Source organism: Phocoena sinus, chromosome X, assembly GCF_008692025.1.
Source record: "Phocoena sinus isolate mPhoSin1 chromosome X, mPhoSin1.pri, whole genome shotgun sequence".
Taxonomy (NCBI): domain Eukaryota; kingdom Metazoa; phylum Chordata; class Mammalia; order Artiodactyla; family Phocoenidae; genus Phocoena; species Phocoena sinus.
Genome location: NC_045784.1, coordinates 91,807,882 through 91,830,882, shown reverse-complemented (window position 1 = coordinate 91,830,882; position 23,001 = coordinate 91,807,882). Strand labels below are relative to the sequence as shown.

Genomic DNA, 23,001 nt, shown 5'->3' with positions numbered 1-23,001 from the left:
GGGTTCTATCCGTCTGTCTTTTTTTTTAATTAAAAAAAATTTTTTTCTTAATAATTATTTTTTTATTTTAATAAATTTATTTTATTTTACCTTACTTTATTTTCTTTTCTTTTATCCCCTTTCTTCCTTTTTTTTTTTTGCATTATGCGGGCCTCTCACTGTTATGGCCTCTCCCGTTGTGGAGTACAGGCTCCAGACGTGCAGGCTCAGCGGCCATGGCTCACAGGCCCAGCCACTCCGCGCCATGTGGGATCTTCCCGGACCAGGGCACGAACCCGTGTCCCCTGCATTGGCAGGCGGACTCTCAACCACTGTGCCACCAGGGAAGCCCTCTTTCTTTCTTTTTCTCTTTCTTTCTACTTTTTCTCCTTTTATTCTGAGCCGTGTGGATGAAAGGCTCTTGGTGCTGCAGCCAGGAGTCAGTGCTCTGCCTCTGAGGTGGGAGAGCCAAATTCAGGACCCTGGTCCACAAGAGACCCCCCAGCTCCACATAAGATCAAATGGCGAAAACCTCCCAGAGATCTCCATCTCAACACCAACACCCAGCTTCACTCAACAACCAGCAAGCTACAGTGCTGGACACCCAATGCCAAACAACTAGCAAGACAGGAACACAACCCAACCCATTATCAGAGAGGCTGCCTAAAATCATAATAAGTCCACAGACACCCCAAAACACACCACGAGACGTGGACCTGCCCACCAGACAGACAAGATCCAGCCTCATCCACCAGAACACAGGCACTAGTCCCCTCCACCAGGAAGCCTACACAAACCACTGAACCAACTTTAGCCACTGGCGACAGACACCAAAAACAACGGGAACTACGAAGCTGCAGCCTGCAAAAAGGAGACCCCAAACACAGTAAGATAAGCAAAATGAGAAGTAAGAAAAACACATAGCAGATGAAGGAGAAAGATAAAAACCCACCAGACCTAAAAATGAAGAGGAAATAGGCAGTCTACCTGAAAAAGAATTCAGAGTAATGATAGTAAAGATGATCCAAAATCTTGGAAATAGAATAGACAAAATGCAAGAAACATTTAACAAGGACCTAGAAGAACTAAAGATGAAACAAGCAACGATGAACAACACAATAAATGAAATTAAAAATACTCTAGAAGGGATCAATAGCAGAATAACTGAGGCAAAGGAACAGATAAGTGACCTGGAAGATAAAATAGTGGAAATAACTACTGCAGAGCAGAATAAAGAAAAAAGAATGAAAAGAACTGAGGACAGTCTCAGAGACCTTTGGGACAACATTAAACGCACCAACATTCAAATTATAGGGGTTCCAGAAGAAGAAGAGAAAAAGAAAGGGACTGAGAAAATATTTGAAGAGATTATAGTTGAAAACTTCCCTAATATGGGAAAGGAAATAGTTAAGTCCAGGAAGCACAAAGAGTCCCATACAGGATAAATCCAAGGAGAAACATACCAAGACACATATTAATCAAACTGCCAAAAATTAAATACAAAGAAAACATATTAAAAGCAGCAAGGGAAAAACAACAAATAACACACAAGGGAATCCCCATAAGGTTAACAGCTGATCTTTAAGCAGAAACTCTGCAAGCCAGAAGGGACTGGCAGGACATATTTAAAGTGATGAAGGAGAAAAACCTACAACCAAGATTACTCTACCCAGCAAGGATCTCATTCAGATTTGATGGAGAAATTAAAACCTTTACAGACAAGCAAAAGCTGAGAGAGTTCAGCACCACCAAACCAGCATTACAACAAATGCTAAAGGATCTTCTCTAGGCAAGAAACACAAGAGAAGGAAAAGACCTACAACAACAAACCCAAAACAATAAAGAAAATAGGAATAGGAACATTAATTACCTTAAATGTAAATGGATTAAATGCTCCCACCAAAAGACACAGAATGGAGGAATGGATACCAAAACAAGACCCATATATATGCTGTCTACAAGAGACCCACTTCAGACCTAGAGACACACACAGACTAAAAGTGAGGGGATGGAAAAAGATATTCCATGCAAATGGAAACCAAAAGAAAGCTGGAATAGCAGTTCTCATATCAGACAAAATAGACTTTAAAATAAAGACTATTAGAAGAGACAAAGAAGGACACTACATAATGATCAAAGGATCGATCCAAGAAGAAGATATAACAATTGTAAATATTTATGCACCTAACATAGGAGCACCTCAATACATAAGGCAAATACTAACAGCCATAAAAGGGGAAATCAACAGTAACACATTCATAGTAGGGGACTTTAACACCCCACTTTCACCAATGGACAGATCATCCAAAATGAAAATAAATAAGGAAACACAAGCTTTCACTGATACGTTAAACAAGATGGACTTCATTGATATCTATAGGACATTCCATCCAATAACAACAGAATACATATTTTTTTTCAAGTGCTCATGGAACATTCCCCAGGATAGATCATATCTTGGGTCACAAATGAAGCCTTGGTAAATTTAAGAAAATTGAAATCGTATCAAGTATCTTTTCCGACCACAACACTCTGAGACTAGATATCAATTACATGAAAAGACCTGAAAAAAATACAAACACATGGAGGCTAAACAATACACTACTTAATAACGAAGTGATCACTGAAGAAATGAAAGAGGAAATGAAAAAACACCTAGAAACAAATGACAATGGAGACACGATGACCCAAAACCTATGGGATGCAGCAAAAGCAGTTCTAAGAGGGAAGTTTATAGCAATACAATCCTACCTTAAGAAACAGGAAACATCTCAAATAAACAACCTAACCTTGCACCTAAAGCAATTAGAGAAAGAAGAACAAAAAAACCCCAAAGTTAGCAGAAGGAAAGAAATCATAAAAATCAGATCAGAAATAAATGCAAAAGAGATGAAGGAAACAATGGCAAAGGTCAATAAAACTAAAAGCTGGTTCTTTGAGAAGATAAACAAAATTGATAAACCATTAGCCAGACTCATCAAGAAAAAAAGGGAGAAGACTCAAATCAATAGAATTAGAAATGAAAAAGGAGAAGTAACAACTGACACTGCAGAAATACAAAAGATCGTGAGAGATTACTACAAGCCACTCTATGCCAATAAAATGGACAACCTGGAAGAAATGGACAAATTCTTAGAAATACACAACCTGCCAAGACTGAATCAGGAAGAAATAGAAAATATGGTCAGACCAATCACAAGCACTGAAATTGAAACTGTGAATAAAAATCTTCCAACAAACAAAAGCCCAGGACCAGATGGCTTCACAGGCGAATTCTCTTAAACATTTAGAGAAGAGCTAACACCTATCGTTCTCAAACTCTTCCAAAATATAGCAGAGGGAGGAACACTCGAAACTCATTCTACGCGGCCACCATCACCCTGATACCAAAACCAGACAAGGATGTCACAAAGAAAGAAAACTACAGGCCAATATCACTGATGAGCATAGATGCAAAAAACCTCAACAAAATACTAGCAAACAGAATCCAACAGCACATTAAAAGGATCATACACCATGATCAAGTGGGGTTTATTCCAGGAATGCAAGGATTCTTCAATATACGCAAATCAATCAAGGTGATACACCATATTAACAAATTGAAGGAGAAAAACCATATGGTCATCTCAATAGATGCAGAGAAAGCTTTCAACAAAATTCAACACCCATTTATGATAAAAACCCTCCAGAAAGTAGGCATAGGGGGAACTTTCCTCAACATAATAAAGGCCATATATGACAAACCCACAGCCAACATCGTCCTCAATGGTGAAAAACTGAAAGCATTTCCACTAAAATCAGGAACAAGACAAGGTTGCCCACTCTCACCACTCCTATTCAACATAGTTTTGGAAGTTTTAGCCACAGCAATCAGAGAAGAAAAGGAAATAAAAGGAATCCAGATCGGAAAAGAAGAAGTAAAGCTGTCACTGTTTGCAGATGACATGATACTATACATAGAGAATCCTAAAGAAGCTACCAGAAATCTACTAGAGCTAATCAATGAATTCAGTAAAGTAGCAGGATACAAAATGAATGCACAGAAATCTCTGGCATTCCTATACACTAATGATGAAAAATCTGAAAGTGAAATCAAGAAAACACTCCCATTTACCACTGCAACACAAAGAATAAAATATCTAGGAGTACACCTACCTAAGGAGACAAAAGACCTGTACGCAGAAAATTATAAGACACTGATGAAAGAAATTAAAAATGATACAGATAGATGGAGAGATATACCATGTTCTTAGATTGGAAGAATCAACATTGTGAAAATGACTCTACTACCCAAAGCAATCTACAGATTCAATGAAATCCCTATCAAGCTACCACTGGCATTTTTCACAGAACTAGAACAAAAAATTTCACAATTTGTATGGAAACACAAAAGACCCCGAATAGCCAAAGTAATCTTGAAAACGAAAAACGGAGCTGAGGAATCAGGCTCCCTGACTTCAGACTACACTACAAAGCTACAGTAATCAAGACAGTATGGTACCGGCACAGGAACAGAAAGATAGATCAATGGAACAGGATAGAAAGCCCAGAGGTAAACACACGCACATATGGTCACCTTATTTTTGATAAAGGAGGCAGGAATGTACAGTGGAGAAAGGACAGCCTCTTCAATAAGTGGTGCTGGGAAAACTGGACAGGTACATGTAAAAGTATGAGATTAGATCACTCCCTAACACCATACACAAACATAAGCTCAAAATGGATTAAAGACCTAAATATAAGGCCAGACACTATAAAACTCTTAGAGGAAAATACAGGCAGAACACTCTATGACATAAATTACAGCAAGATCCTTTTTGACCCACCTCCTAGAGAAATGGAAATAAAAACAAAAGTAAACAAATGGGACCTAATGAAAGTTCAAAGCTTTTGCACAGCAAAGGAAACCATAAACAAGACCAAAAGACAACCCTCAGAATGGGAGAAAATATTTGCAAATGAAGCAATTGACAAAGGATTAATCTCCAAAATTTACAAGCAGCTCATGCACCTCAATAATAAAAAAACAAACAACCCAATCCAAAAATGGGCAGAAGACTTAAATAGACATTTCTCCAAAGAAGATACAGACTGCCAACAAACACATGAAAGAATGCTCAACATCATTAATCATTAGAGAAATGCAAATCAAAACTACAATGAGATATCATCTCACACCAGTCAGAATGGCCATCATCAAAAAATCTAGAAACAATGAATGCTGGAGAGGGTGTGGAGAAAAGGGAACCCTCTTGCACTGTTGGTGGGAATGTGAATTGGTACAGCCACTGTGGAGAACAGTATGGAGGTTCCTTAAAAAACTACAAATAGAACTACCATATGACCCAGCAATCCCACTACTGGGCATATACCCTGAGCAAATCATAATTCAAAAAGAGTCATGTACCAAAATGTTCATTGCAGCTCTATTTACAATAGCCAGTAGACGGAAACAACCTAAGTGTCCATCATCGGGTGAATGGATAAAGAAGATGTGGCACATATATACAATGGAATATTACTCAGCCATATAAAGAAACGAAATTGAGCTATTTGCCATGAGGTGGATGAACCTAGAGTCTGTCATACAGAGTGAAGTAAGTCAGAAAGAGAAAGACAAATACCATATGCTAACACATATTATGGAATTTAAGAAAAAAAATGTCATGAAGAACCTAGGGGTAAGACAGGAATAAAGACACAACATACTAGAGAATGGACTTGAGGATATGGGGAGGGGGAAGGGTAAGCTGTGACAAAGTGAGAAAGTGGCATGGACCTATATACACTACGAAACGTAAATTAGATAGCTACTGGGAAGTGGTCGCATAGCACAGGGAGATCAGCTCGGTGCTTTGTGACCACCTAGAGGGGTGGGATAGGGAGGGTGGGAGGGAGGGAGACGCAAGAGGGAAGAGATATGGGAACATATGTATATGTATAACTGATTCACTTTGTTATAAAGCAGAAACCAACACACCATTGTAAAGCTATTATACTCCAATGAAGATGTAGAAAAAAAAAAGAAATCTATAGAATATGTCACCTAACAGTAGCAGAATATACATTCTGCTTAAGTACACCTGAAACGTTCTCCAGGACAGACCATATGTTAGGTCATAAAATAGACCTCAATGAATTTAAAAGGAATGTAATCATATAAAGTATGTTTTTTGAGCACAACAGAATTAAATTAGAAATTAATAACAGAAGGAAATTTGCAAAATTCATATATGCGTGAAAATTAAATAAAACATTCCTAAATAACCAATGGGTCAAAAGAGGAATCAAAGGAAATTCGAAAATACTTGGACATGAATGAAAATGAAGACAGTATATGATAACTTATGAGATCTAACTAATGTAGGGTTTAGAGGGAAATTTATAAACACCTACATTTAAAACAGAAGAAGGATTTCACATCAATTACCTGACCTTCCACCTTACAAAACTTGAAAAAGATGAGCGAACTATGGGAATTCCCTGGTGGTCCAAGTGCTTAGGACTCGATGCTCTCAGTGCTGTGGCTCAGGTGCAGTCCCTGGTCAGGGAACTGAGATCCTGCAAGCCACACAGCGCAGCCAAGAACAAAACAAAACAAAACAAAACAAAGCAAACAAAAAAACAAACTAAACCTAAAACAAAGCAAGCAGAAGGAAATAAATAATAAAGTATAGAGGATACAAAAATGGAGAAAAATAAATGAAACTAAAAGTTGGTTCTTTGAAAAGATCAGTAATAATAACAAACCTTTAGCTGTACAGACCAGGCAAAAAAGAGAAGATTCAAATTACTAAAATCAGGAATGAAAGAAGGGACATCACTGCTGACTCTACAGGTATGGAATCATTTATAAGGTGAATATTTTGAATAAGCTTATGCCAACAAATTAGATAACCTGAGATAAAATGGACAAATTCCTAGAAATATACAAATTACCAAAACTGACTTAAGAAGACAGAAAGTCTGAATAGGCCAATAACAGGAAGATAAACTGAATTAGTAATTAACTCTCCCCAAATCAATCAATCAAGTCAGTGAGTCAGTCAGTCAGTCAGTCAGTCTGTCAGTCCAGGCCCAAATGGCTTCACTGGTGAACTTTGTCAAATGCTCAAAGAAGCATTTAGAGTAATTTTTCAAAAACCTTCCAAGAAATAGAAAAGGAAGGGATACTTCTCAACTCATTTTGTGATGCCAATATTACCTTGCTACCATAACCAGACAAAGACATCACAAGAAAACTACAGACCAATATTTCTTATGAATTTAGATACAAAATATAGATCTCAACAAAATACTAGCAATCTGAATCCAGAAACATATACCAAGAATTATACACCAAGACCAAGTGGGATTTACTGCAGGAATGCAAGGTTGATTTAACATCCAAAAATCAATTAATATAATACACCATGTTAATAGAACAGAGGACAAAAGCCACATGATCATCTCAATAGACACAGAAAAATCACTTGACAAAGTCCAACACCTTTCATGATAAAACTCGACAAAATAAAAGGGAACTTCCTCCACACGATAAAGGTTAACTATAAAAAACCAAAGCTGGGCTTCCCTGGTGGTGCAGTGGTTAAGAATCCACCTGCCAATGCAGGGTACATGGGTTCAAGTCCTTGTCCGGGAAGATCCCACATGCCGCAGAGCAACTAAGCCCGTGTGCCACAACTACTGAGCCTGTGCTCTAGAGCCTGCAAGCCACAACTATTGAACCCGTGTGCCACAACTACTGAAGCCCATGCGCCTAGAGACCGTGCTCCGCAACAAGAGAAGCCACCGCAATGAGAAGCCTGCGCACCTCAATGAAGAGTAGCCCCCGCTCACCGCAACTAGAGAAAGCCCGTGCACAGCAACGAAGACCCAACACAGCCATAAATAAATAAACAAATAAATAAATAAAAACAAAGCTTAACATCATACTTGATGGTGAAAGACTGAAAGCTTTCCCCCTAAAATAAGGAAAAGTCCAGGATTTCCATTTTCACCACTTCTATTCAACACCATACTTGGATTTCTAGCCAGGACAATTAGACAGTAAAATGAAATACAGTCATCCAGACTGGAAAGGAAGAAGTAAAACTATCTCTATTTGTAGATGACACGATCTTATATAAAGAAAAATCCCAAGGAATCCACTAATAAGCTATTAGAACTAATAATCTCAGCAAGGTTACATACAGGATAAAAGTTTAATATACAAAAATCAATTGTATTTTTATGCACTAGCAATAAACAACCTAATTGTAAAATTAGGAAACAATTCTATTTATAATAGCATCAAAAAGAATAAAATACTTAGGTATAAATTTAATAAAAGAAGTACAAGACTTGTATACTGGAAACTACAAAACATTTGTGAAAGAAATTTGAAGGAGATTTAAATAAATGGAAAGACTCTATGTTCATGGACTGGAGGACTTAATATGGCTAAGATGGCAATACTTCCCAAATTGATCTATAGATTCAACACAGTCCCTATCAGGATCCCAGCTGACTTTGTAGAAACTGATAAGGTAATTCAAAATTTCACATGGAATCACAAGAGACCTAGAATAACCAAAACAATCTTAAAAAGAAGAACAAAGCAGGAGGACTCATACGTCCCAATTTTAAAACTTAACTATGAAGCAATGGTAATCAAAACTGTGGTACTGGCATAAGACTTAGACATTATAGGTTATATGGAATAGAACTGAGAGTCCAGAAATAAACTCTCTTTTATGGTCAAATAGCCCAATTTAAAAATGAGCAAAGGATTTGAATAGATATTTCACAAAAAAAGATATGCAAATGACCGATAAGCACACGAAAAGATGCTCAACATCACTAATTATTATGGAAATGCAAATCAAAACTACAGTGAGATACCACTTCACATCCGCTACAATGGATATAATAAAAAAGATGAACAATACAAGTGTTGGCGAGGATATGTTGAAATTGTAACCCTCCAACATTTCTGATGGGAATGTAAAATGATGCAGTCACTTTGGAAAACAGTTTGCAGTTTCTCAAAATTAAACATAGAACAGCAATCTTACTCCTAGATATAAATACCCAATAGGAATGAAAAAATGTGTCCCCACAAAAACTTGTACATCAATGTTTATAACATCATTATTCATAACAGCCAAAAGGTGGAAACAACCCAAATGTCCATCAGCTGATGAATGGATAAACAAAATGTGGTCTATCCATACAAAGGAATATTATTAGTCAACAAAAAGAAATGAAGTACTGATACAGGCTGCAACATGGATGACCCTTGAAAATATTGTGCTAAGTGAAAAAACCAAGCTACAAAAAGACCATATATTATATAATTCCATTTATACAAAATGTCCAGAATAGGCAAAGCTATAGAGACAGAAAAGTCAATTAGTGGTTGCTTAGGGCTGGGTGGGGGAATGGGAATGAGTGCTAATGGGTACAGAGTTTGTTTTAGAAGGGGTGAAAACATTCTAAAACTAAATTGTGGCAAGGGGCTTCCCTGGGGGCGCAGTGGATGAGGATCTGCCTGCCAATGCAGGGGACATGGGCTCGAGACCTGGTCCGGGATCCCACATGCCACGGAGCAACTAAGCCCGTGCACCACAACTACTGAGCCTGTGCTCTGGAGCCAGCGAGCTACAACTACTGAAGCCCGTGCACCTAGAGCCCATGCTCCGCAACAAGAGAAGCCACCACAATGAGAAGCCTGCGCACTGCAATGAAGAGTAGCCCCCGGTCGCCGCAACTAGAGAAAGCCTGCGACCCAACATAGCCAAAAATAAACAAACAAACAAATAAACAAATTTATTTTTTAAAAAAATGTGGCAAGGGGCTTCCCTGGTGGCGCAGTGGTTGGGAGTCCGCCTGCCGATGCAGGGGACAGGGTTCGTGCCCCAGTCCGGGAGGATCCCACATGCCGCGGAGCGGCTGGGCCCGTGAGCCATGGCCGCTGGGCCTGCGCGTCCGGAGCCTGTGCTCCGCAACGGGAGAGGCCACAGCAGTGAGAGGCCCACGTACCAAAAAAAAAAAAAAAAAAAAAATGTGGCAAAGATTGTACAACCCTGTGAATATACTAAATATACTCAAAAACACTGAGTTGTGAACTTTAAATGGGTGAATTTTATGGCTTAGAAATTATGTCTAAATAAAGTTGTTTATTTTTAAAAAAAAAAGCACAACCCTGGGTACATGATGAACTCCCAATCATTATAAAAAGAGCAAAAATGTGCCCTGTACTTGAAAGGACCTTATGGGGTTTATCTCACATGATCCTGTCAATCCCTCATGAGGCAGGAACTATTATTATCCTCATGATCACGCAGCTGGGATATGGCAGAGCAGGGACTGGAACCCAAGTCTTTCTGACTTCAGATCCCAACCCCTGCTGTTTTCCATAAGCCATGTTGCCTCTCTATACAGTCAATGTAACCACACTGAGTGGGTTCAATTTAGATCATAGTGGCTGTATCTAGGGAACTCTGGGTCAGCTGGGGGAGTAGTATGTAATGACCTCTGTGCCTTAGGTAAGAAGTGCTCTAGGGGAGCACTGAGCCAGAAGCACAAACTGTCAGTTCAGGAAGTCTCTACCCGCAGGCACTGTCCATGGGTCCTCGCCATGTACCCGTGCTAACTCCCTGTGACACAGCTGAACAATCAGACTAGCCAGCCTGGCAATAAGCTGCCATCAGAGGTGGCTCCCACGGGCATGTCCAATAAGCAGGTGGTGACTTCTCTCAGACAAGATCTGGAAGTCTAAAGGCTTCCCTTCCTGCAAGACGGAAACATCGCCCAACATCAGGTTATCGAGGCCAGGTGATGCGCAGCCTGCCACTCGGTATTGTGATTTGCAGATCCAAGAAGCAGCATGGGGCTGTGTGGAGGAGAAAATGTGCCTGGAAAAGCCCAAATCTCCCTTGGACAGAAGGTTAGAAATGCCAGTAAAGCCAGGTGCGGTAGGCTGATGGCTGGGACAGCAGCCTCTCAGATTGTGAATTTGCTATAAATTGCTCATCAGCTTTCCCCAGGAGGGATGCCCTAGTCCATCGCTCTGTACTCAGCCACTCGGAAGGCTGACTTAAAAGAAATGCTTGCAAAGAAACAGGACGGCGATCCAAGTAGATCAGCATATATATATGCTCAAATATATATCTCACACACACACGCGCGCACACACACACACACACAGCACAATGTTGACCCGACCAGCTTTCTATTACTTGGCCTTGCTGTATTCTATAGTCCGATGATCATTACTGGTTACAATGACCTAGGAGACTTGGAATACGTTCATGTTCTTTCTGAATCATCATTAAGAAAAAAAAAAAGAGTCTGTTATGTTCAGTCTAGCTTTAGCACTCTGCATGTTGTGGAGTTTTAACTTCATGAAAATCAGTAAGCCATGCATGGGCTATGTAGTAGCCTTTAACCAATATTCAATTCACTAGACCAAACTGTTTTCTAACCACGGGAGAAAATGTAGAGTGAGTTCCTCCAACTGTGGTCCCAGTTGGGGCCCCCAAAGCCTTATTTTCCTGGATTTCCCCAGGACACAAGCGAATTCAAGGCTGGAGAGATGGTAGCTGCCTCTGGATTTCCCACCAGCGGTACAGCTGGAGAACTGGTACTTGTCTGAGCCTTTCTCAAGCCCAGGTGTTGTTCTGTTGTGTCGGCTGAATTTCCTCTAAATAAATGCAAATGTACTTACTGCATTGACATTATCCCTTTAATCATCTGTCCGTATTCCCCCACTAGATTGTAAGCTCAGTGAGGGCAAGGACCACGTCTGTTACTCATGGCTCTATCCGCAAGGCCTGGCACATAATGAATAGTCGAGAAATAGTTGCTGGGTGAATAAATGAAATACCTACTGTGGGGAAACTACTGATAAAGCCTAAGAGGTAACCCTTCCATCCCACTTCCCCATTTTCCTTTTGTTTTCTCGGTCTCAAAGGAGAGGTGATGCTTTCCCTTTTCCACTTGTGGGTTTAACAGCATCCTTTTGGCCCAGCCGGCTGAGCACTGAGTTGGCTAGCTGGCAGCCAGCAGCTGCAGAGGAACGAGAGTAGAGGGCCGGCCAGAGAGACCAGGCCCTGAGTAGGCTGGAGTTTTGGCCCCCGAGGGAAAAGCCCCGCTGAGGTTGGCAAGATTCCTGTTTCCTATAGGCCTTTGTTAAACAACAGGTAGCACTGGGGCTTCTGTTCTGATATGAAAGTCCGGGCCAAAGGAGGAAACCCATCTCAACTTTGTACCAGAGACTGATGGCCCCTCACTGTAACCTGGGCAGAGGTCTCCTCAGTGGTGCCGCTTGCTGTCCCCCTTGCCCGTCCTTGGGGCCATGGGATAAGATGTGCATACTAGCCCCCGACAGGCGGAGCTGTGAGGCTCACCCTGTCCCACTGGCCAAGAGCACTGGGTGGCTGCTGTTGAACCCAGCATCTAACAGTCCCAAATGCCACACATCTGGGCCCCAAGCGTGGACTCAGGGCCTTGGGGAAGTGAAGTACTGCAAACAGCAGTGACACCACCGTGGTCCATGTGGCTCCTGTATGGACAGAGAGGCCTTGTGCTAGAGGCAGCCTGAGCCCCCGTCACTCTGCAGGCCCAAGGGGGCTCTCAGGAATCAGGGAGGGGCTCTAAAGCCATGCCCAGCATTTCTAGAAGTCTCCTTTCCAGGCTGCAACACCTCCAAGAGAAATCGATTTGCCTTTGGAACAGCTTCCCTTTTCCCTTTCTCCCTCTCTATCCTGCTCAGTAAGAGGTATCATTGGGTGTGATGACAGAGAGGAAGACCACAGGGGACACTGACAAAGCTAATGCCAGCCTTGCCTTCCTTTGGCCATCAGAGATTTGATAGTACGGATGGCCACCCGCTTCAGAGCTATTCACCTGGAGGCGTGTGGCAGCTCAGCCCCTGGGCTCCTTCTATTCTAAGTCAGTTCCTTTGCTTCTCTATGTGGAGCCTCCTTCATATGCTTTGAGGCCACCTATCCTTTCCCACATCTGTGGTGGATTGCCTTCTAATTCCCGTGGACGTGATGAGATGTAAACGTGGGCCTGTCACGACGTTCGTGATGAAGAGATCATGAGGTGAGAGGGTGGGTGTAGGTACACGGCCCACGGGGTGCTGGTCATCCATCAGGAGTGTGTTTCTAGGGGCTTCCCTGGCGGTCCAGTGGTTGGGACTCCGCGCTTCCACTGCAGGGGGCCCTGCAGGTTCGATCCCTGGTCGGGGAACTAAGATCTTGCAAGCTGTGCAGCATGGCCCCCCACCACCAAAAAAAAAAAAGGAGTGTTTCTACTCTCAAACTCCTCGCTCTAGATCACATGGCACCACGCCGTAAACCAAGACAGCTTTGAAGAGAGAAGAAAGAGTCAAGCAGCAAGGCAAGTGGATGGAGCCATCAGCACGTGAGGAGGGTGACTCCTGGGTGGTCAGTCTCAGCTTCCACCCGTGATGTTTGGGTGCAGGGATGGGGAAAGCCTCGGGTCTAATACGTAGAGTACCTGTTCTTTGGGTCTCCCCCTTCTCCTCCTACTCTGGTTCGGAGCAGCAGCATCTGGACCGGTCCGATTTGTCCTGAGGCCCCTGTTTGTGTCATCACCAGGACAGCCCTGAGGGGTGGCTGTACTGAGTTGCCTAACTGGGAAGCCTTCTGTTTGGGGGCAGCACTTGACCCTGTTTGTTCTCAGTGATCGTCCCCTCCTATCTCCAAGCCTCCTGCTGGATTGCATTCTGGGCCTGCACAGCCTTTCCTACCCCAGCCTTCCATGGCCTCTTACTTCAGGCAGCTCTGTCGATGCCGACTCTGACGGACAAAGAAAGGTTTTAGCTTCAGTTTCCACCTCCACTTTCAGAACACCCGTGCATCTCTCTTAGATCACTGTAGCTCTACAGCTTTGCCTTAGATCCAATGCAATTCTCGAATTGGCTCTATGTATTGCTCGTTTGCTATTTTTATCTTACGTTCCTTGATCAACTAAGACACAAGGTATTGTCACAGGCATCCTTTGTGGGACAGGCCCATCTGAAGGCCAGCTGTCTTTTCCACTGCCTTGTGCCACGTAGGACGCAGTGGTACAGCATGGGCTCCTGGTAAACCAGGCGCTGGCAGAATGGGGTGAGCATTCCATGTCTCCAGGGTCCAAAGGGCCTCTGTTACACTGAAAACCGAGACTGAGCCCTACCTGCCTTGATCATTGGAGGTGGGAGAGGCTGGCTAGTAGGCCTGGAGAAGACCATCTTCCTGGAATCCAGCAGGAGGCGGCAGTACCCCGCAATCAGGCAGGCAAAGTTGGTGGCTTCGGGCCACTCCATCAACAGCACCAGAGGCTGGGGGAGACATGGGAGGAAATGTGAGGACACAGGAAGGAGCGGAGCAGGTGCGTGTCCAAGAGAACAACAGCGAAGGCAAGATGACTTGCATAGTTATGAGAACATACTTTCTGAACCCCAAATTAAGGCACACAGCCTGACAAATAATTTCTTCTGATTTGAGAATTCATTTATAGTAAACTCTTACCCAGGCATCAAAACTAAATCAACCTTTAATTACACATTTAATGAACCACTTTTACTGAAAAAGACTAAAATAATATAACATCACATGACTGCTGTGTAGCTGTTTGGGTTTTTGGGGGCTCAGCAGATGTGCAGGCCTGCCGGGAGAGCAGGGCCGAACCTGGGAGTCTAGGCTAGGTTGGGGAACATCCTTGACAGGAAGTTCCTCAAGTGCACAAGCTATCTCTTGCTCATCGCTATAACCCGTTATGGTACCCAGAACAGCCCCCCGGACACGGACACCCTGTGCAACCTGGTTCTCACTGTGTCTTCTGGGCCACAAAGTCTTTATGGTCTGCAGTTCTGCTCAGACCTTCATGCTCTCCCCCCCGTTTTCCTCTGTTTCCCGAAGTGCTCTCACGATGTTAACTGGTGCTCCTTAAAAGAGTTCCTTGGGGCTTCCCTGGTGGCGCTCGTGGTTGAGAACCTGCCTGCCAATGCAGGGAACACGGGTTCGAGCCCTGGTCTGGGAAGATCCCACATGCCGCGGAGCGACTGGGCCCGTGAGCCACAACTACTGAGCCTGCGCGTCTGGAGCCTGTGCTCCGCAACGGGAGAGGCCGAGACAGTGAAAGGCCCGCGCACCGCGCACCGCGATGAAGAGTGGACCCCGCTCGCCGCAACTAGAGAAAGCCCTCGCACAGAAACGACGACCCAACACTGCCAAAAATAAATAAATAAATTAAAAAAAAAAAAAAAAAAAAGAGTTCCTTGGTCAAACATGTGGTGAAATGCTGAGCTAAACAAAGCTATGCAGATAGTTATGGGAATTCTCAGATCCTTTAATATATTAACGTGCACTGTGAAACTTCAAGAGGGCTTTAGTATTCCAACTTTTTCCAATTATTTGATGGAAAAATCTATTTTCATAGAACATCTCATGGTAGTAGGGTTGCCTTTTCTCTTTTGTCTTGTTTAACCCACGTTGGAAAATACTAGCATACCCTGTTGACTTCTGTTCCTGACCGTAAATCAGTCAAATTAATCTTGGCGTTAGCTAGTTGACTGCTTCAGAGACCTGGCAACGATATACCCCCAAAATCAGTACCTTTTTAAGAAACCTTCCCAATATCTGCATTGTAACTTTATGGTTTGAAAATAAATCTGGGTCAGACTGAAGTCAGCCATGAGAGTATTCTCCCTGCCATAGGGCAGTGGCCTCCAGATAAAGACCACTGAAGACTGGCTGAAGAGGGAGCCATGGGGTCATGGGGCATCTCGTCTTTTGAGGGTTCCCGGACCAGGCATTAAGAGCTAAAAGAATTAAGAGCAGGGAATGAGTCTCTTCTCTGACTAGTGAGGGGTGAGGAGTGAGGTGAGGGGTGATTAGGGCCCCCACTAGGGTACTGGCAGTAAAAAGGGACATAATGAAGACTTGATGGAACTTGGTCACCAACTAGACTAGCCTTCTTTGGCTGGACCATCACCTTGGGAACAATTCTGAATCCAAACCAGCTCAGCTTTTAGCTAAAGTTGTACCAGTTTTCTTTGCTATTTCTCAGGATCCTGACACATAGCTTGAGTTGAATATTTTCAGTTCATATAGACCAGGGGTTGGCAAACTTTTTCTGCAAAGGGCTAGATCGTAAATATTTTAGGCCTTGTGGGACACACGGGCTGTGTTGCAAGACCTCTGCTATTGTAGTGTGAGAAAAGCCACAGATCATCTGTAAGCTAAACAAATGGATGTGACGGTATTCTAAGAAAACTGTTTCCAGAGATAAGCAGTGGCGGGTCAGGTTTGGTTCATGGGCCATAGTTTGCCACCTGATCTAAGAGAAAAGCTTCTTTCCAGTTAAATACAATTGTCTGTATTCATTTTCACACCTCTCAGCTTGTTTCATTTGTCAACAGTGATCTCCTTGTCCACTGGAAATTCTTCTCTTGGCTTCTGTTTCTGTGAGGTGACACTGTGCTCTGGTTCTATAATCTCTGACCGCCTCCATCTCTGTCTCTCTCTTCTTGTGCAACCTCCCCACCTGATGTCCCAGGCTCAGTGCTCAGCCCTCAGTTCTCCACGAGGGCATCAACTTTCACCTTTGAGCTGGGAATCCCAAAGTCACCATCTCTAGTCTATTTCCCCCTTGAACTCTTCCTATCTCAGAGCTCGTACAGTGCTGGGTCTATATCATACAATCTCGTGCTGGATCGAATCCTCTCTTGAGTTGTTTAATAGTTATTGTTCATCCAATTATACAGCACGCCACGGTAAGGCATTCGGATTCTGCCCCACAGGCAATGAGTTAGCGATGTTCCTATGGAACTCATTCAATACCATCAGGAAAAAAAAGGAACCATCCATACTCGGAAGAGCAATGTCTCCTTTCTCCAGTGAGAAAGGGACCAGGGATGAGATGTTACCTTTGGGTCATCATTTGGAAGGGGCAGAGGGGACGTCTGTACCTCCAGTTAATGCATGCCTCTTAATCACAACAGAATGGTCAACTCTGGGTACAACAAAGTAGAGACAGAAGGGGAATAGAATGGGGGTGGGGGAGAATAAGATGCCCTTCCTTTCTGCCTCACCCCCTACCACCAATGACAGAGGTTTGGGTATGGATAGCTGCTACCGCCATTACTATGAGGTCCCAAGACCTGCTAAGCTGGCCTCCAGAGCATTCACAGACATCATGGCCGTCCCTGCTGCCACTGCTTTATTTCAGACCCTCAACATCTTCCTCCAAGGCCAAAACTTCTCAAGGTGTATGTGAACGGGTCCCAAGTGTGCTGAGATCCTGAGCCCCTCGGCTTCTGGGTCCTGCTGCCTCTGGCCGCAAGGTACCTCATCTGTTTATTCCAGTGGGCCGTACAAATTGCGGCATTTTCATGATATGGAAAAGGTGGGGACACACTAACCTCAAGACCGTCAGTAGCCTCCTGATCGGCCTCTCTGCTTCTAGGCTCTACCCACTTCACCTCCATATTGCTGCCTGAGCGTCTTCCTAAGACACAACTCTCACTTAAAATCTTTAATAGCACATCACCTAAAACCCACTGCCTTCCAACATCACACAAAGCCTCCTGTGACCCAACCTATAGCTCCAAGCATATCTCCCACTAACTCTGCCCTCCTCCCGCCACCGTCCCTCACCGTATGCTCCAGCAACACCACCTCATTTACAGGGTGCTAGAGAGGCCTTGTTGTTTTACCCATTCATACCTTAACCTATGTTGTTCCCTCTGACTGAAATGCTCCCGTGCCCCACTCTGTCCACCCAGCAAGCTGCTACGCACTGGCTAGATGGCTCATGGACCACGCGACCCGTTGAGAGGTGCAGCTGTGCATCCCAGAATGGGGCCAACGCAGGTCCTGCCCTCGTGGAGTTTATAAACCATCAGGAAATAAGACATAAATGAAGGGAATTTCCTGGCGGTCCAGTGGTTAGGACTCAGCGCTTTCACTGTGGTGGCCTGGGTTCAATCCCTGGTCGGAGAACTAAGATCCCACAAGCCTCGTGGTGTGGCCAAAAAAAAAAAACCAAAAAACAAAAAACAAAGACATAAATGAAATAATCACACAGAGGAATATGATTGCAAGGTATGATAAGCACTATGAAGGAAAAGTAGAGAGACCTACCAGAACACAGAATACCCTGGACTGGGGGATGGGTGGATGGGTGGGTGTGAATGTGTGCATGTGTGGCTACTTTGGTTTCAGAAGCTGGAGGGAGCTTCTTTGAGGAAATGGCATTGGCTGACAAACAGAATGAGAGACCACTGGACCAAAGCACAGGCTGACTGGCTGACTGACTGATGGACAGACTGACAGACTAGCTGGCTGCAGAGTAGCCTGACTTGCTGATGTCCTTGCTGACGAGCCGTCTGCAGGACAGGCACAATGCCTCCCAGCCTGACATCCTGACTGGTTAGCCGCCTGGCTGGCTGGTCTGCTGGCTGATGGACAGATCGGAGGCTGAGTGCCTAACTGGCTGATGGACTTAGCTGTCTGCCTTCAATTTCCCCTCTTCTCTCTTACCCCCAATACAGCCCAATGTCGGTAATAAAACAGCATGAAGGCAAAACCTTGTGCCCGGAGAGGGCCGAACACAGCCTGAACTGGTTCAGCACAGCACATCAGCAGCCTCTCGTCTGCATCCACCCACAGCCCACTGGGTCCCAGCACCGGCCAAATGCAGCTGGCGAAAGGGACACAGAAACAATTTTTGCCAGCAGGGGTAAAAATCAAATCAAAGGCAGGCAAGCAAAGAGACCGGATAGGTTTTCTTAGAAACCCTCAGAAACAACATTTTATTTTAAATAGAATTTTAATGATCATGACGCCTAATGTAATGCTTGTCCCGACAGAAAGCACGAGAGCAATAAGGCTCAAACACGAGAAGAGGAGACACACTGGACCGCAAGAGATCCCTTGGGACTTGCCTTTGATGGTTTACTTTCTCCCCTTACGGGTTCCTGCGGTAATGGGGTATGGTAGTGGCCCAGAGCTGTCTCATTCCCAGACTGTGCTGTCTCCTGAAGAAAGATATTTGCATACTACGCCACGTTTGCCCCACTAAGAGCAAGTAAGCTGAGTGAAAACTGTAACTAAATATGCCCAGGCCATCTTCAAATGGAAAAGGAGAAAAGGAGAATGGAGTTGGAGGCATGGCCAGCCCTGAGAAGGTACAGCAGGCATTAATTTGACATGCTCTAGCCCCATCTCCTTCCTGGGGTGCCCTGGGAGCTCAAACGCAGCCAGCACTTTGGGATGCCAGCTAGGGAGGGGACTGGCTTTGGGGTAGCCTTACCTCATGCTAGCATCCCTGAAAACAGGGGAAAAAAATCGGAATCCAGGGGCCTGGAGGAGTAAGTGTACAAGATGACGGTCCTTGAGTCCCAGGGGACCGGTACCTTTGAGTTCTTGCCTCCACAGCACTCACTCAGCAAAGTGCAACCTTCTCGTAGCCCCCTCCATGCACCAACACGATGTCCTGTTTATCCTGCGATGTAGGCTCTCACCTCTTCACCCACCCACGATTTGGACCGTCCGTGTGCTGTGTGCGCAGCACTGTCGTTCATCAGTGCACTCAGGATATAGGCAGCAGGCAGTAAGGGTTACGTATGACTTACGCCTTGTGTGTGCAAGACAGGAATGTGTCAGGGGATACGCATGCACTCTTAGTGATTCTATGTTTCATCCTCACTCTTTCTTTTCCATTACCACTGCTATTCCTCCAGCTCAGGCCCTGCCCTTGTCACTTCACACCTGCACTAGCACTACGATCCCCTCCCCGCCTCCCTGGCTTGGCACTAGCCTTGCAGACATCCGTCTGGTACACTGGTCCCAGTCAGCTTCCATCCTGTCACTCCTCTCTTCAAGGGCCTACAGTGGATTCCCACTAGGATTCTCAATTCCTCGGACTGGCCTTCGAAGCTTTTCACCAGCTTGTTCTGCCCACTGCCAATCTCTCTCCAATCTCTTTTCTCATTATTCTCCTCTCCAGTCAAGCAACTATGCTTATCGACCTGCACATATGGCTTGCTTATTTCTGTGCTTACTCTCTTCCTGTGAACACATCCCACTTCTCCCTGCTAATCCATGCCTATCACTTCAAGATCCAGCTTCAAATACCCTCTTGTGGGAAGCCAGTTCTGGTTAACCCCTTCCTCTTCTTTTGTTCCATGTTCCACACCACACTTACCTACAAAATTTTACTTCATATGAACTTCTCCTCATTGCTGTTTTGCTTCGGCAAAAATAACAGGTCTCGTTTGTTGACTACTTGCTCTGTGTCAGGCAGTGTCCTAAGACGTTTTACCTACATTTTCTCATTTAATCCTGAACGACAACCTATGGAGGAAGGCACTCCATTTTGCAGTTGAGGAAATCAGGGTTCACAGAAGTTAAGACACCTTTTCAAGGCCACACAGCTAGGAAGTGGTAGAGCTGGGATTTGAACCTGGTCTGTCTGATTCCAGAACTCCATACATGTTCCAATGTGGTGTGATTAAGGCAGGTCATGTGCCTTTGTGAGTCTCCCCACTAAGAGCGAGACCCCTCCTGGGCAGCATTCATGCCCACAACCGTGGCCAGATCACTCCTAGAAAAGAGAATAGTGTTCCTCACTCAGGCAACATCCACTGACCCTGCTTGGGCTGGTTCCTCCCAGAGCTTTGGACCCAGAGGTCAGTGGTTCTCAAACCTGGCTGTACTACAGAATCACCTGGGAAGTGAAAAAGAAATAAATCCTGACGCTCAGGCTGTACCCTGACCAATTAAATCACAATCTCTGGGAGTAGCGTCCAGTCATCTGTACTTTTTAAAAGCTCTCAAGGAAATTCTATTGTGTAGCCAACACTGAGAATCACTCGTAGAACATAGGAGACTTGGTTGGAAAGGTGTTTCTCAGTTTTAAACCCTTTTTATTTCTCAGGAAGCCATATCTCCCCTGAATGTCTTGTCTTTCCTCCCACGCTTCCCTACCTGTCCGTTTGGCTTTTTACCCAGCAACATCTGAGGAGGGCAGCAATCATTGGTTGAGGAAGTGGCCACAAGCCAATGAAATACCAGCTCCAGGCAGGTTCCTAAACCAATGGGAAGCCTGTGAATCACAGGTGGAAAACTTAACATATTAAAGCTTCCTGGGTTTCACAAAGACACAAATAAATAATTTGCTCTTTTAGAAAGAGCAAACGTTCCACCTGTTAATCTGCTAACAATATCTCCCCCCGGGAAATCCTTTAAGAAAGGAAACTTGCACCTCCTCTAAGAGCATCCGCCAGCTGGCGGGCAGGCCCTCCGCCACCCACGCTGGTCACTGGGTGTTGAAACAGGAGAGCCATGGAGGAGGCGGCTGACCACGGCTGTCAGACTCTGCACAGGCGACAGCTGCTTGCCAGTCTGAACGAGCTGATCTATGGGAAAGGTTCTAAGATTCGAGAAGAGCTGGACTCTGGGAGGTGAAATGGGGACGAGGTTCTGCCTGCTCCCTGTCTCCCCAGGCCCCCTTGGTCCTGTCCCCATACTCAGACACCCTCTCCTCCATGGATCCAAGTGTGCACGCCTACGGCAGAGCTCCCTAACTGGCATGCACATATCCCTTCAGCCTCGGGGGCAGCCAGGCGGGGCCTGGGGTGGCCAGAGTCCCCGGGGCTGGTCCATTTAACCCAGTGTCCTGCATGAATATGATTTTCTCTGTGTGCTGTGACACGAGAAAGATTGGGAAGCAATGGCCTGGGAGGTAGCTCCAAGTTCCCCAATCCCCCTGCCCATTGCTGGAAACCTGTCACAGGTTGATCAGACACTTTCTAGCCTTCCCTAGCCCCGCCTGATCTTAATATGGGGTCAAGACGGTGTCCCACAGGGTTGAGAACAGAAAGAAAGATGAGCCCCCAAAGGCCCAGGGTCTGAACCACTTCAGAATCACTGAACCTCACCTAATGGGTTGACACTCTGTTTCTCAAGTTTACTTCTTCCTCCGTTCCCAAGGCCTGTTCTTGGGAAGAAGTAGCCCCTCGAAGCCGCGCTTACCTTGGCATCCATGATGCTGGTCTCCACCCGGGCCACGCCCTGGTTCTCCCGGAACAGCTGGATCTTGCTGATCTTGCTGAACTCGGACAGCACAGTGGTGAGGTTGGTTTTGAGGTCAATAACATGGCTGATGCCGTGACGGGGTCCCACTAGGAGGGTGGTGGCCGACTGCTTCTCATCCTGGTGCCCCAGCGTGGTGGGCAGCATTCAAAGAAAGAAGGGCAGAGGAAGTGAGGAGAGGAGGTGGAAGGAGGAAACAGAAAACAGGCGTTGGACCGGTTCTGCTGGAAGGTCTGGAAACATCTGGAGCTCAGTGCCAGGGCCAGAGGACAACCTCGAGGGGAAAATGGTCTGGGACGCCCCTGTTCTCAGGCCAGGGCCCCGGATCATCGGTCCAAATGGACACATTAGCCTCAGCAGAAGGGAGAGAGAAGAGGGCAGCAGCAGGGCTGGTTCTAGCAAAATCGTCAAATAGGTGAGGTTTATTTTGGCGCCTTGGAAGCACCCTCTTCCTGCCAAGCCCCAGGGATTTTCCATTTGTTGCCTCAGGCCACTCAAGGCTCCCACCTGGTGCTCTGTCTGAACAGGTGGCATCCCGTGTTCGGTGTTTACCCTCCCTCACCAACAGCCACTTGAACTTGCACTTCTCACCTGGTGCTAAAAGCTGAAGTGACAAAGTAACTCTGCCCAAGGTGTCGAAGGTTGACTGGGCGCTTAATGACTGGAGGAGTGGAGGGGGACCTCCCTCCCTAAGGAGATATTTGCCCTTTAATAGGCATTACAGCAGTCTTACCCCAGAGGAATGACCTATAAGAATTTCAGCACTGGGCTTTCCGTAATCCTCAAATCCCAGTATGTAAATGGCCACCTCTGCACCTGATGGACTGGATTCCCTTAAGTGGTCGTGACAGGCTCCTTAGCGCCATCAAGCCTGAGCCCTCTGCCGGCCCATTCCCTGGCATTAGCATCATTCCCGAGGAACCTATTC

The 23,001-nt window shown here is 45.0% G+C and overlaps 1 protein-coding gene across 1 annotated transcript in view; it reads right to left on the bottom strand.

Moving 5' to 3' along the window:
- The window catches only part of FRMPD3 (FERM and PDZ domain containing 3), an 86,901-nt gene that overhangs the window by 9,647 nt on the left and 54,253 nt on the right, over positions 1–23,001 (bottom strand). Inside the window, exons 13-14 of the mRNA XM_032618955.1 lie at positions 22,014–22,193; positions 14,170–14,314 (exon numbers count right to left, since the gene is read on the bottom strand). Of these exons, the coding sequence (XP_032474846.1) occupies positions 14,170–14,314; positions 22,014–22,193 (325 nt within the window). The remainder of the gene's footprint in view (positions 1–14,169; positions 14,315–22,013; positions 22,194–23,001) is intronic.